General features: G+C 38.3%; 1 protein-coding gene across 1 annotated transcript; it reads right to left on the bottom strand.

The window, feature by feature from the left end:
• Positions 1-12,191: 12,191 nt before the first annotated feature.
• Positions 12,192-13,103, bottom strand: LOC103194570 (olfactory receptor 8S1-like). The gene has a single exon (XM_007937978.1). It carries the CDS (start codon positions 13,101-13,103, stop codon positions 12,192-12,194), a length of 912 nt encoding a protein of 303 aa, XP_007936169.1.
• Between the last annotated feature and the right edge of the window lie 1,310 nt (positions 13,104-14,413).

The following is a 14,413-nucleotide window of genomic DNA, read 5'->3' as shown; positions in this document are numbered from 1 at the left end:
GAAGCCTCTACATTTTTGTATTTAAATTTAATTGGTGATTATATGTTGGAGTGACTTGCCCACAATTTTTGTTTTCTTTGTATGTTATCTATACAGGCAGGGTACTGTGCCTGTGCTCCTCTATTCACTAGTTGACAGCACTTATACACTCACCACCTGTCTCCTTTCCTTTGTCAGCCTCTCGTATATCCTTCCTGACCCTGGAAAACAGAGCCTGTTCTTAGGTCCCTGGAATCTGAATGAGAATGCTATCACTTTAAAATCCTAAATGGTTGCCACTTGTAAACATTCAAAATGGCTGCACCCTTAGTCACTTTAAATATCCAAAATGGCCACTGCTTGTAAACATTCAAAATGGCTGCACTCTCCGGACAGCAGAAAGTCCACAGCTCAGGTTGTTTCCCTCCTTTCTGTTTCCCTTCCTAGTCATAGGCCACCAGAGCAGTTGTCCCTGTAGCCCTTGGTGACTGGGACTGATCTTTAGGTCAATTCTCAGATCCCAACACCACTTGGAAATATTCAGGTTATTGGTCTCGTCAGAGAAGCTGACAGTTTGCACCTCTGACCATCTCTGTACTTACTGTTTTTGTTCAGGTTTTTCCACTAGTTGGTGCCTAATCCACTCCTGTATAGTTCCTTTCAAAGCTCAGGGTTCCAGGAGTATCTTCTGTATGTCTGTCAATTGATTTTTCTTTTCTTTGTTGAAGAGGGTCTGTGTTGCTTGTCTGCCTATTTCTCCATCTTACTAGAAGTCTCTAGTTGTCTGATTTCTTAACTGCTATTTCCATGGGCGTTGACTGGGTACAAGTAAAATGAAATCCCTGACAATGTCTGTCTTCTCCATTTATCATGATGTTACTTGTTGGTCAGGTTGTGAGGATTTTTGTTTTCTTTATGTTAAGGTGTAATCAGTATTAAAGGCTGTAGTCCTTGGTTTCATAAGTGCTTCCAGTCTTCTTTACTTTTAGCAAGAAAGCTTGTGTTAACTGTATATCACAAGTTGTTAACCAATCTTCCTCCAATCCTGATACCATGTTCTTCTTCATATAGTCCAGCTCTTGGATTATTTACTCAACATAAAGATTGAATAAGTGTAGTCAAAGGATACAATAGTGGCACACAGCTTTCCTGGTTTTAAACCGTTTTGTTCTGTTTGAGGGAGCTCTTGTAGTGAAGTGCCTAAGGCATTTGACTGCTAACCAGAAGGCTTGTGCTTCAAACCCACAAGCCACTCCTCAGAAGGAAGACTGGGCAATCTACTTCTGTAGAGATACTGCCTTGGAAACCCAAGGAGGGGTCAGTATGAGTTGGATTCAGCTCAACCACAGTGAGTTCTTTTGTTTGAGTTTTGTTTGAACATCTGTCTCTTAGTCTAGGTACAGGTGCCTCATGAATGTAATCAAATGTTCTGAAGTTCCATTTCTTCTCAATGTTATTCTAATTTGTTATGATCCACACAATCAAATGTCTTTGCATAGTCAATAAAACACAGGTAAACATTTTTCAGACATCATTTCCATCTGACATCAACAATGATATCCCTCTTTCCACATCCTTTTCTGACTCTAGTTCCCTGTGAATATACTGCTGCAACAATTTTTGAATTATCTTCAGCAAAATTTTACTTGCATGGGATAATAAAGATATTCTTCAAAAACTTCCTAATTTTTTGTGGTCACCTTTCTTTCTTTTTTTATTGTGCTTTGGGTGCAAATTTACAGTGCAACATTTGTTTTACATTCAACATTTCGTGTACATTTAATTTCACACCTCGACTACCATCCCCGACCATAACACATTCTCTTCCCCTCCCATCCCTGTGAGCCAAGCCCCCACCATGCCCTTCTTAAGTATGCACTTCTGTCTGTCCAGCTTTCCCTCCATGTGACTGCTGCCCCTTTCTTGCCCCATGATCAATTGCTCTAAGGGGTGTATCTCCCTAGAGTAGATGGGTGCATCACCCTTGGTTGGGTGTTCTGCATGTAAGTCTTTCTACTGTTGGGCTGAGAGCCAATCTTTGAGAGTGATTCCAGTCTTAGGTTTGAAGGGTATCCCAGGGCTATAGTCTTGGGGTCCCACCAGATTCCATCTGACCAGTAATTCTGATCATTTTTGTGTTTTTGAATTTTGTTCCACATTTTCCTCCCACTCTATCCAGGATCTCCAGCTTTGATCCCTTCCCTAGTGGTTGGCATTGGTAGCTGGGCACCCTGTAGTTCTTCTGGTCAGATTGGGTCACCTTTGGTTGGAATGGGGATAAATATGGATCTCTTCTAGTCAGTTGGCCAGGTAGCTGTCTTCCAAATTTCTTGGCATAAATGAGTTAGCACCTCTAGTGCTGCATCCATTTGTTGAAACATCTCAGTGAGTATTCCATCAATCCTTGGAGCCTTAATTTTTTTTTTTCTCCCAACTCCTTCAGTGCAGCTTGGACTTTTTTCTTCAATAACATTTGTTCTTGATCATATGCTACCTCCTGAAATGGCTGAACATTGACCAATTATTTTTGGCACAGTGACTCTGTGTATTCCTTCCATCTTCTTTGATGCTTCCTGCATCGATCAATATTTTGCCCTTAGAATCTTTCAGTATTGCAACTTGAGGCTTGATAATTTTCTTCAGTTCTTTTAGCTTGAGAAATAGTGTGTTCTTCCTCTTTTGTTTTCTAATTCCAGGTCTTTGCACCTTTCATTATAATATTTTACTTTGTCTTCTCAAACTGCCTTTTGAAATCTGTTCAGCTCTCTTATTTCATCATTTCTTCATTTAATTTAGCTACTCTCCATTCATGAGAAATCTTCAGAGTCTCTTCTGACACCTCTTTTGGTTCTTTCTTTCTTTCTTGTCTTTTTAATGACCTATTGCTTTCTTCATGTATGATGTTCTTGATGTCATCTCACAACATCTTCATGCTTGAATACACCTTTGGTATTGGTGTTCAGTACATCAAATCTATTATTCAGACAGTCTCTAAATCCAGGTAGGATATAATCAAGGTCATATTTTCACTCTCATGGACTTATTTTAAGTTTTTTTCAGCTTCAACTTGAACTTGGATATGAGCAATTAATGGTCTGTTCCACAATCAGCTCCTGGCTTTATTCTGATGGATGATATTGAGCTTTTCCAATGCCTCTTTCCACAAACGTAGCCAATTTGGTAACTGTGTATTTCATCTAGCACTGCCCTCAAGTCGGATCCTACTCATAGCAACCCCCCTTGGGTTTCTGAGTTGGTATCACTATGGAAGTAGATCACCCAATCCTCCTTTTGAGGAGTGGCTGGTGGGTTTGAACCACCAGTTTTCTGGTTAGCGGTCAAATGCCTTAGGCACTATGACTTATGTTGTTGAAAAAATGTATTTGCAATGAATAAGTCGTTATTCTTGCAAAATTATATCATGCAATCTCCAGTGTCATATCTATCTCCAAGGCTATATTTTCCAACTACTGATGCTTCTTCTTTGTTTCCAACTTTTGTATTCCAATCACCAGTACTAATCAATGCATCTTTATTGCATGTTTGGTCAATTTCAGACTGCAGAAATTGGTAAAAATCTTCAATTTCTTCTTTCTTTGGCTTTATTGGTTAGTATATAAATTTTACTAATAGTAGTATTGACTAGTCTTCCTTGTAGGCTTATGGATATTATCCTATCACTGACAGCATTGTATTTCAGGTTAGATCTTGATTTTTTTTTTTTTTTGATGATGAGTGTGATGCCATTCCTCTTCAATATGTCATTCCAAGCATAGTAGACTGTATGATTGTCTGATTCAAAATGGCCAGTACCAGTCCATTTCAGCTCACTAGTGCTATTTGACTGCTAACCAGAAGGCTGGTGGTTCAAACCCACCAGCTACTTCTCAGAAGGAAGATTGAGCAAGCTACTTCTGTAGTGATACTGCCTCAGAAACCCAAGGAGGGATTGCTATGAGTTGGATCTGACTAGACAACAGTGAGATTGATGTTTTGGTTTTTTAAGTCATAAGAATAAGAAAGTTATATCTTGTGAATGTATGTGTGTCTAAATCTTCATAAAACCCCAAACCAAACCCATTGCCATCAAGTCAATTCTCACTCATAGCAACCCTATAGGACAGAACTGCCCCATAAGGTTTCCAAAGTTGTAATCTTTTGGAAGCAGACTGCCACATTTTTCTCCTTGGAGCTTTAGCAGCCAAGTACTTTAAGCACTGCACCACCAGGGATCCTTAGTACTTGCACCCCACTGCCATCAAGCCGATTCCGACTCCTAGAAACTCCCACTGGATTTCTGAGGCAATAAATCTTTATAGAAGTAGATTATTTGTTGTTGTTGGTAGATGCTGTGAGTTGGTGCCAATTCATAGCAACCCTATGTACCACAGAACAAAACACTGCCTGGTCTTGCACCAGCCTCACAATCTTTGCTATGCCTGAACTCATTGTTCCAGCCACTGTGTCAATCCATTTTGTTGAGGGTCTTCCCCTTTTTCACTGAACCTCCACTTTACCAAGCTTGACATCTTTCTCCAGGGAATGGTCCCTTTTGACAACATGATCAAAGTAGGTGTGAGACGAAGTCTGGCCATTCTCGCTTCCAAAGAGCATTCTGGTACACTTCTTCCAGGATGGATCTGTTAGCTTGTCTGGCAGTCCATGGTACTTTCAGTCAGTATTCTGTGCCAACACCACAACTCAAAAGTATCAACTCTTCTTCAGTCTTCCTTATTCATTGTCTAGCTTTCACATACATATGAGGCTATTGAAAATACCAGGGTTTGGCTTAGGCACACCTTAGTCTTCAAAGAGGTATCTTTGCTCTTTAGTAGTCTTTTACAGCAGATTTCCCCAGTGCAATACAACATCTGACTTCTTGACTGCTGCTTCCATTGGTGTTGATTGTGGATCCAAGTAATATGAAATCTTTGACAACTTCAATCTTTTCTCCATTTTCCTGGTGCTGCTTATTGGTCCGGTTGTGAGGATTTTTGTTTTCTTTATGTTGAATTGTAATCCATACTGCATACTGTAGTCTTTAATAATCATCAGTAGGTGCTTCAAGTGATTTTCATTTTCAGCAAGCAGGGTTGTGTCATCTGCATATCACAGGCTGTTAATGAGTCTTCTTCCAATCCTGAAGCCACATTCTTCTTCATGTAGTCCAGCTTCTCAGATTATTTTCTCAGTTTACAGATTGAATAAGTATCATGAAAGGACACAACCCTAACATACTCCCTTCCTGATTTTAAACTATGCAGTATCCCCTTGTTCTGTTTAAATGGCAGCCTCCTGGTCTATGTACAGGTTCCTCTTGAGCACAATGAAGTGTTTTGGAATGCCCATTCTTCTCAATGTTATCTCTGTACTGTGTTATGATCCACACAGTTGAATGCTTTTGCACAGTCAAGGAAACACAAGTTAACATCTTTCTGGTATTCTTTGCTTTCAGCCAGATCCATCTGACATCAGCAATGATACACCTTATCATACGTCATCTTCTGAATCCAACTTGCATTTCTGGAAGTTCCCTCTCAATATATTGCTGCAACCATTTTTAAATATTTTCAGAAAAATTTTACTTATGTGTGATATTAATGATATTGCTTGAAAATTTCCACATTCTATTGGATCACCTTTCTTTGGGATGGGTTCAAATATGGATCTCTCCTGGTCAGTTGGCCAGGGAACTATCTTCCAAATTTCTTGGCATAGTTGAGTAAATGTCTCCATTGTGTCATTTGTTTGTCAAAATATCTTAATGGTTATTCTGTCAATTCTTGGAGCCTTGTTTCTTTGCCAATTCCTTCAGTGAAGCTTTTACTTCTTCCTTCAATACCATTGGTTCTTGATCACATGCCACTTCTTAAGATAGATGAACATTGACCAGTTCTTACAAGATTACTTACATAGTATATATTAATTCACCAATATGTCACAATTACATATATATATATGTTTGGTATAGATCATTAGTTCCATTATTATGTATTCTATTTGCCAACAATATCACTTGGGGACATAATAGAAAAATAGATTCCATTTACATTATCTTTAAAATTTTAGTAAATGAATAGAACTTATCTGAAACAATAAACATGTAGGACTGGTATGCTAAGTGGAAGACCTCAGTGAATGCTGTTGTTGTTGTTCTTGTTAGGTGTTATGGAATTGGCTCTGAGTCATAGTGACCTTTGGTGTAACAACAAAATATTCCTGGTTCTATTGCCTGATCTTCATGATTATTGGTATGTTTGACTCCATTGTTTTGGTTCTTATGTCAATTCTTATGTCATTGAGGGGTTCCTTCTACTTTTTGACCCTCTAATTTATCAACTGTGATGTCCTTTTCTAGCAATTGATCTTCCCTGATGATGTTTTCCACGTAAGCAAGCTGAAATCTTGCCATCTTTGCTTCAGTGAAGCATTCTGGTTGTATTTCTTCTACTATTTATTTGTACTCCTGACAGCCCATGATATTCAATATTCAGTATTCTTTGCCAACACCATAATTCAAATGCATCAGTTCTTCTGTTTTCTTTTTTTATTGTCCAGCTTTCACATGCCTATGAGGTGATTGAAAGACCATGGGTTGAGTACCATCTTTGCTTAAAATTGTAAAGAGGTCTTTTGCAGCATATTTTCCCAGTGCAGTACATCATTTACTTTCTTGACTGATGCTTCCATGCATATTGATTATTGACTCAAGTAGAATGAAATCATTGACAACTTTAATTTCTTATCTGTGTACTGAGTAGAGGACTTCAATGAAGAGATTTCATTTTCCTGGGTCAGAAAACTGATTGTTTTGCAAAGACATCAGTTGTTCTAGGCACTGGAATCAATGATAATAGTTCAGGGCCCTTTCAATACTTACTATGCAGATGCTCTTGGCAGTTTATAAAAATTGAGAAGTCTTGGGTAGAGAACCAAGGAATAGCCCTGCGGTTTCCAGGAATCAGAATATATCAAGGGAAGGGACAAACATCTGACAGTAGCTAATGAAAACAAGACTCTTATCCCCAAATGACTTTTATTATTGTTTTTGTGATTCCATTTTTCATGCAATCACATGAAATCTTTCCTAAGATAACAACTTAAAATGCAGACAAGTATTTAAGCATGAAGATGTCAATTGCAGTATTGTTCATAATAGCAAACTCTGACAAAAATTCTAACTGTTCCATAATTAAGGAAAAATTAATATAACCTCAAATTAAATGAAGTAATCCCAGACTCTCTCATTCATGAGATCTAATAGGTAACTAGGTTTTCTTAATTCCACTTTCTCAACATACCTTAGATGTTGCCCTCTTGAAGTTGAAATTCCAGGAATATCAGATATTCTAAATGAAGAATATGATTGGTTCTGTTATTTTGAAAGACCACTTTTCTCTAAAAGAATCAGAGCACTTATTTTCTTCAAAAATACACTAATTAGAAATTGACTCCAAAGGATATGGAGGATTAATTTATATTTCTGAAATAATTGATATGGTGTCATATCTCAGCATATTGCAGATATTGACTTATACATTTTATTGAGAATTTAAAATAATGAAATTCTGATATATCTTGATAAAACATAAAATTCTTTTCTATCTTTTTATTTTTACCAATTTTTACTTTTCTGTTGAGTTTTGAGATGGGCTCAGGTATAGCAGAGATTGTGAGATTAGCACAGGACCAAGCAGTGTTTCATTCTGTTGTACATAGGCCTCTAAGAGTTGGAGACAACTCAACGGCACTTAACAACAACAACATTGAGTTTTCAATGACTTCTGATTTGGAAGTCTATTAGTAAAAATATGCTGAAAGTAAAAAAAATACCCAGTATTCCTCGATACCATCTATTACTTTGAATTTAATTTATTACTTTTAGTTTGGAGGGAAAAGAAAACAAATTTACCTCTACTCAAAGATGTTAAGGTAAAAGTTTGAATATCCATTTTATTTATTTATTTTGAGCAAACATGTATATCAAAATATATTATTGGCATGCGTATTTATTATTTACCACAAATAGTTTATATCCAAATATTAATTTGTTCAAGTGAATGTGTGTTAACCTCATCCTGAAAAGAAGGGACTTTATTTGAATGGCACCTGCACACTAATCTCAAAAAGTCAACACTCAAATTGTCAGTCATGTTGGGAAGCCAAGAGAGACCTGGACAAGAAATTAGATTAGGGCTGGTGGGAATGGGCAGCATCAGGTTTTTGTTTCCTCTGAGGGGAGAGGAAACTTCTACTTCTGAATATATAGCTGATTAATTATCTCCAACAACATTCTTAGTCAAAATAACTAATATACTGAATTAAAAAATTAATAGGTTGATAAACTGACATTAAAGGAAGGACTACCAGAGCTCAAAACTGAAGAAACGAGCTTGTTGGCCACACATGTTATAGGGAGCAGGAGATAAACTCTAGGGACCATATAGGGTATGAAGTATAATGGGAGAATCTTTATAGGAGGATATTATACTTGGTAAAGTGGAGGGTCAGCAAAAAAGGGGAAGACCCTCAAGGAGATGGATTGACACAGTGGCTGCAACAATGGGCTTGGGGTATTGTGAGGCTGGCGCAGGACTGGGCAGTGTTTTGTTCTGTTGTACATGGAGTTGGAGTTGCCTTGACAGCGCCTAAGAACAATAACAATAGAACAACGAGTGAAACTGACACATTCACTTGAATAAATGCCAAAGGAAATATAGTTTAGCTGTTATGAGCACAGGCTCTGGATCTAGACTGCCTGTGTTTAAATTAATACCAGATCTTCCACTTTTTAGCTGTGTAACTTGTAGTGGCATGACTTTTCCTCTTTGTGCCACAGCTTTTTCATCTGTGAAATGGGGATAATAATAATAATAATAATAATAATAATAATAATAATAATAACTATCTCATTGAGTTGCTCAGAGCATTAAATTTGGTAATACATGTAAAGTTCCTAGAACAATACGTGGAACATAGTAAACCTATATGATTGTTAAAAATAAGGGGATGCAGTATAAGAGTGAATAAAAAATAATCTACCATGGGACAGACGTTGTAAGATTACTTGGCTATTTTGACATTGGAACTGAATAAAGAGAGACGGGGGTGTTTCCTGAGAAATTGTAACCACAGCTGATACTCAGGTGAATTTGACTTCTGAAATCACACTGTGTGTACAGCCTGAAACACTTCAAGCAGAGAACTTAAAGTAAGGGTGACTGCCAGGAAATGAAAAGCAAATGTATATCCTTTCTGTGAGAATAGAAGTTCAGCTCAGGTCACAACATAAGATTTAATAGCCAGGAACATGAACTTCTAATAAATAAAGTCATGTTCAAACAGACAAAAACAGTTCATTACCAACAAACTGTCACTTAGAAGAGAATTCTAAAAGACCAAATTTGGAGAGCAGAAAATGATCCCAGATGTAAAACCAAATAGTCAAGAAAGATATGGTAAATATATCAGTAAACATAAACAAAAACCTACTGAAAAAAGTAGTAATAATAATGTATAATATGTGGGGGTAAAGGAAAGAACTAAAATACTAGATAGGAATAGATGAAAGTTGGGGTGGTAATGATTTTATTTAAAGGGTCTTTTGGTTTTTATATTTTTTTTTGGAGGACAGTCAAAATCCTAACTGTAGACTTTGTTCAGTGAAATAAGGATGATTTTTTTTTTTTTAAAAAGGTAGGATAGTTAATCATCAAAAGAATAGACAATTTGAGGGAAAAATGGAATGAGAGAAAGAACAGGAAGCTATGGAATATGTAGGACAAACAGTATCTAAAAGGATAAAAATGGATCCACAGAGATCCATATGTTAGTAATAGTTATTGAGTAAAACTCTCCTCTTAAAAGGCAAGAATTTTTAGACAGGATAAAATACCACAATGTAACTACCTGCTGCTTAAAAAAAGGCATACCTAAAACACAAGAATAAATAACATTAAGTGAAAGAAGCCAATCACAGAGAATACATACAATATGATTCTAGTCATATAAAGATCAAATATAGGAAAAATTCACTAATAGCAAAGCTTTTTTTTTTTTTTTTTTAAATAACAAATGTTGAAAACAACAAATGTTGGTGATGGTGTGGAAAGACTGGAACCCTCATACACTGATGGTGGGACATTACAATGGTCCGACCACTATGGAAAATGGTATGGTGCTTCATTAAAAAGCTGGAAATAGAAATACCATATGATCCAGCAGTTCCACTACCAGGCATATATACTAGAGAGATAAGAACTGTTACATGAATAGACATATACACAACCATGTTCATTGCAGCAGAAAATGGAAACAACCTGCCATCAGATCAATGGGTCAACAACTATGGTATGTACACAGAGTAGAATACTATGCAACACTGAAGAATGATGATGAATCTGTGAAACATAATAAGAATATACTTAGGGGCCATTATCCTGAGTAAAGTTAGTCATTCAGAAGAGGACAAATATTGTGTGAGACCACTAGTGTAAAAAGTCAAGAAAAAGTTTTCACAAAAAAAGAAATAGTCTTTGATAGTTACCAGGTGTAACTGGTAACTAACTAAATAAAAATAAATAGGCAAAATTCAACAGTCATATTTAGGGTTAAATAATAGGGAGTAAACTATATAATGGAACGAGTACTGTATAATTCAGAACAGTGGTTACTTCCAGGGAGAAGAAGAGAGTGATATGGTGGGGAATATAGAGGGCATTTTTGGGCTGGAAATATTCTTCCTTATGTCTAGGGATGAATACACAGTTGACTGATTAATTTTTATTCTTAAAACTGTTCATACAACTTTGTAAGTATATTTTGGTTTATAGTTTTTTTAAAAAAAGATTAAAAAGGCTCTGGAAATTTCAAGAAAGAATGGGAAAAATAGTCTTGTAGAAAAATGTACAGAAACAGGAACTCACCGTCCAAGACTTCTGACAACCTGGCCCCAGCAACCAGGTCAGGAAGCAGACAGTTCTCAGCGAAAAGCACTCTCACATAAAGCAATGTCCTATGTGGTCTATTGCCACTCCACTGTAGCCTCAGGCTTACCTTGCTCTCTGAAACAAACCCATGCCCCTCAACCAGGCACACAGGCTGTTGGACCTCTGGTATACTAAGGTGAATGAATGAAATGCCTGAGAATTACTCTTCTGGAACATCTGTCCTTTGGCCTGAATGCTGTTGTAGTCCTGAAGGTTCTTTTTGAATGACAACTCCTAAATACCACTATTTAGAAGGAATAGGCTTGGGCAGCTTCAGTGGAGCAGTGCAGCTCTTCCTAGCCCCACATATGCCCTAAAATAATGTAGGATGTTCCCACTGCACCCCTCTACCCCTGGACCCTCACCCAGCAGTCGTATAGAGTGAAACAATTGACATGGTCACACAGTCAAAAGTTATTGTTCTGACTACTTTACTACACAGCTCTCTTTTAAGATACATTCTTCATTTTGGGACATCAATACTCAGTTTGCCTTTTTTTCTTAAACTTGATGTGATTGTTAAGGTTATGTGTCAACTTGCCTAAGACATGATTCTCAGTGGTTGGACAGACATTATGTAATCACACTCCATTTTGTGATCTGATGTGAACAGTCAGTCAGTTGAAAGACAAGTTTCCTCGGGAGGGGGTGGGTTTGGGAGGGGGGGTGTCCTGCATCCATTATATATGGATATTCTGGTAAAGCTTGTTCCTACTCAATCATGCATCTGGCTGGTCATCCTCTGATCTCCATTTCATGCGACTTGAGCCAGCAGCCTGCTGCTTGGCCTGCAGATTTGGGTTCCTCAGCCCCCAAAACACGTGATTCAGGAGAAGCATCCATCCTGACACTTGACCCATGGATTTGGGACTTGCCAGCCTCCAAAACTATGTGAGTCATTGTATATACACTTCACTGGTTTTCTCCTGGAGAGAACTCAACGTAAGGCACTTACAGTGTATGATAGTTACCTGGTTAAAGCACATATTGTTAAGCTCCACCTCCAGAATTTCTTATTCAATAGCTCTGTGGTAGGTTCAGAGAATCTACCTTTTCAGCAAGTTCACAGGTGATGCTGACACTGCTGGTCTTGGCGTGACACTTTTAGAACTTCTAACCTAAAATATCTTTTTTTCCTTGGAAGATGCTTCTGTTTCTGAAGACTGCTTCTCCCCATTCTGTTACTGAGCACCACACAGAGACTCCCTTCTGGGAGGAGCACATTTACTTCCTCAGCATCCTCTGTAGAGCTGCCTTCACCTCCTGGTTCTTGAGGCTGTAGATGAGGGGGTTCAGCAAAGATGTGAGCACACTGTACTGAATGGAGACCACTTGCTCCAACAGTGAACCTGAGGGAGGGCTGATGTACCTGAATAGAGCTGTCCCATAGAACAAGAGCACCACGGTGAGGTGGGAAGAACAGGTGGAGAAGACTTTGCCTTGGCCTCCAGAGGAGTGCATGCTCAGGATGGCAGAGATGATTCTGGAGTAAGAGAGGAGGATCAGGGGAAGTGTCAGCAGCCCCATAAATACACTTGACCCAGACAGAAGCAACTCGTTGGTAGTAGGATCAGTACAGGAGAGTGGTAGCAGTGAAGGCAGTTCACAGCTGAAGTGGGAGATGATATTGGACTCACAGAACTGTAACTTGTGGATGAAAACATTATTCACCAATGTGTTCAGAAACCCCATCACCCATGCTGCACTGACCATCACAATGCAGAGAGGCCTGTTCATGGTCATGGTATATAGCAGAGGGTAGCAGATGGCAGCATAGCGGTCATAGGCCATGGCAGAGAGCAAACAAACCTCAGTGCCCCCAGAAAGCATGGAAAAGAAGCTCTGGGTGATGCAGCCCCACATTGAGATGCTTTTCTCCTGAGACAGGAAGTTCTGTAGCATTTTGGGCACGGTGACTGAAGAAAAGCAGACATCTAGGAAGGACAGATGTCCAAGGAAGAAATACATGGGGGTGTGGAGATGAGAATCAGTTCTGATCACTAGTATCATTCCCAGGTTCCCCATCAAGGTCAGGAGGTAAATCACCATGAACAGCATGAAGAGCAGAGCCTGAGCATGGGGGTCAGCAGACAGCCCGAGGAGGATGAACTCGGAGAAGACAGTGAGATTGTTCATAGTGGTTTATGAATTCTACCCCTAGAAAGAAATCAGTGCTACCACAAGTAATGGGTCAGTAATTTGAGTAATGTCTAGTGATCAGAATTTCATCCTCACATTCCAAAACTTCCCAAACAATTACTTTTGGCTTACAAATAGAAAAGGAAAACTGAAGTTGAATAATTTCAATAATGACTTTCAGTGTTTCTTACCTTGACTATCCTCGGTAGTTGTCACTAATCCTGTTGGTGAATATACGAACATCTTTGGAACCTAAATCAGATTTGGTTTGACCATTAAGACTGCATTTATGAGAACAGTGGGAGAGGATGCTTCACATGAGATTGTTTTGGAAAATAGAGTAATTTAATTGCAAGCTTTTTTGTGTTTATAGTTTGCTGTCAAAGTCAAGAACTATAGGACTCATCATCGTATCTGAGATATTCTGCATTTTGGATAAAGAAGTAGAACTCAAAAAACAAAACCAAACCCTTTGCCATCAACTTGATTCTGACTCATAGTGATCCTTTATGACAGAGTAGAAGTGCCCCCCCCCCCAATAGTTCAAGTCTGTAAATATTTATGAAAGCAGAATGGTGCCTCTTTCTCCCACAGAGCAGCTGGTAGGTTTGAACTACTGACTTTTCTGTTAGCACCCAAGTGCTTAACCCCTGCACCACTAGGACTTTTCATAAGGAGTGGAAAAAGGGCTTGAAATATACTGTTTGAGGTTGCAAAGGGCTTTCCAAACTTTGCAGGATCCCTTCAATAGTAGCCTCATCTTCCCTAACACCATACTAGCAAAGCTGAAGAAATATGGATGGGAATCCCTTAGGACAATGGGATCATGTATTCATAGCATGTCAGAATGGGTAGATGTTGACGTAAAGAGATGAAATGACTTGCTGTGCATCACACAGCTAATCAGTAGAACAGCCAAGAATTAAACTGAATGTTCTTCTCTTAGCCCAGGGCTCTTCCCACCACGGCACTCCCTACAGGTAGACAGCACCATAGGAAATTATCCTGAGGAGAGAGAGGAGTTTTGATACACTATCAGTAGCTGTATCTTCTATGTATTGTACTTAAAAAAAAAAGAGTCTGAAAATTGAAAGCTATGTGAGCTTGAAGAAGTTGCTTAACTTTCTAAAGGTCAATTTTCACATCAATGAAATGGGGAACAGTTATGCTGTCTATCATGGTTGGCATGAACATTAAAATTTCTTTTTAATGGTTGTAAATATGTTCCTGGGGTGAACTCTAACACTAAGCTGCTTAATTTAGAGACCCTGATCAAATCACTTAAATGTTACTCTACTTTGGTGTTA

The sequence above is a fragment of the Orycteropus afer genome, unplaced genomic scaffold, assembly GCF_000298275.1.
Source record: "Orycteropus afer afer isolate SDZICR_OR568_19922 unplaced genomic scaffold, OryAfe1.0 scaffold00045, whole genome shotgun sequence".
NCBI classification, from domain to species: domain Eukaryota; kingdom Metazoa; phylum Chordata; class Mammalia; order Tubulidentata; family Orycteropodidae; genus Orycteropus; species Orycteropus afer.
Note: the sequence above shows the minus strand (reverse complement) of the source record. Positions and strands in the feature narration are given on the sequence as shown.

Bases quoted from the DNA above. Each gene is read 5' to 3' on its own strand.
- LOC103194570 (XM_007937978.1), bottom strand. From the start codon at position 13,103: ATGAACAATCTCACTGTCTTCTCCGAGTTCATCCTCCTCGGGCTGTCT.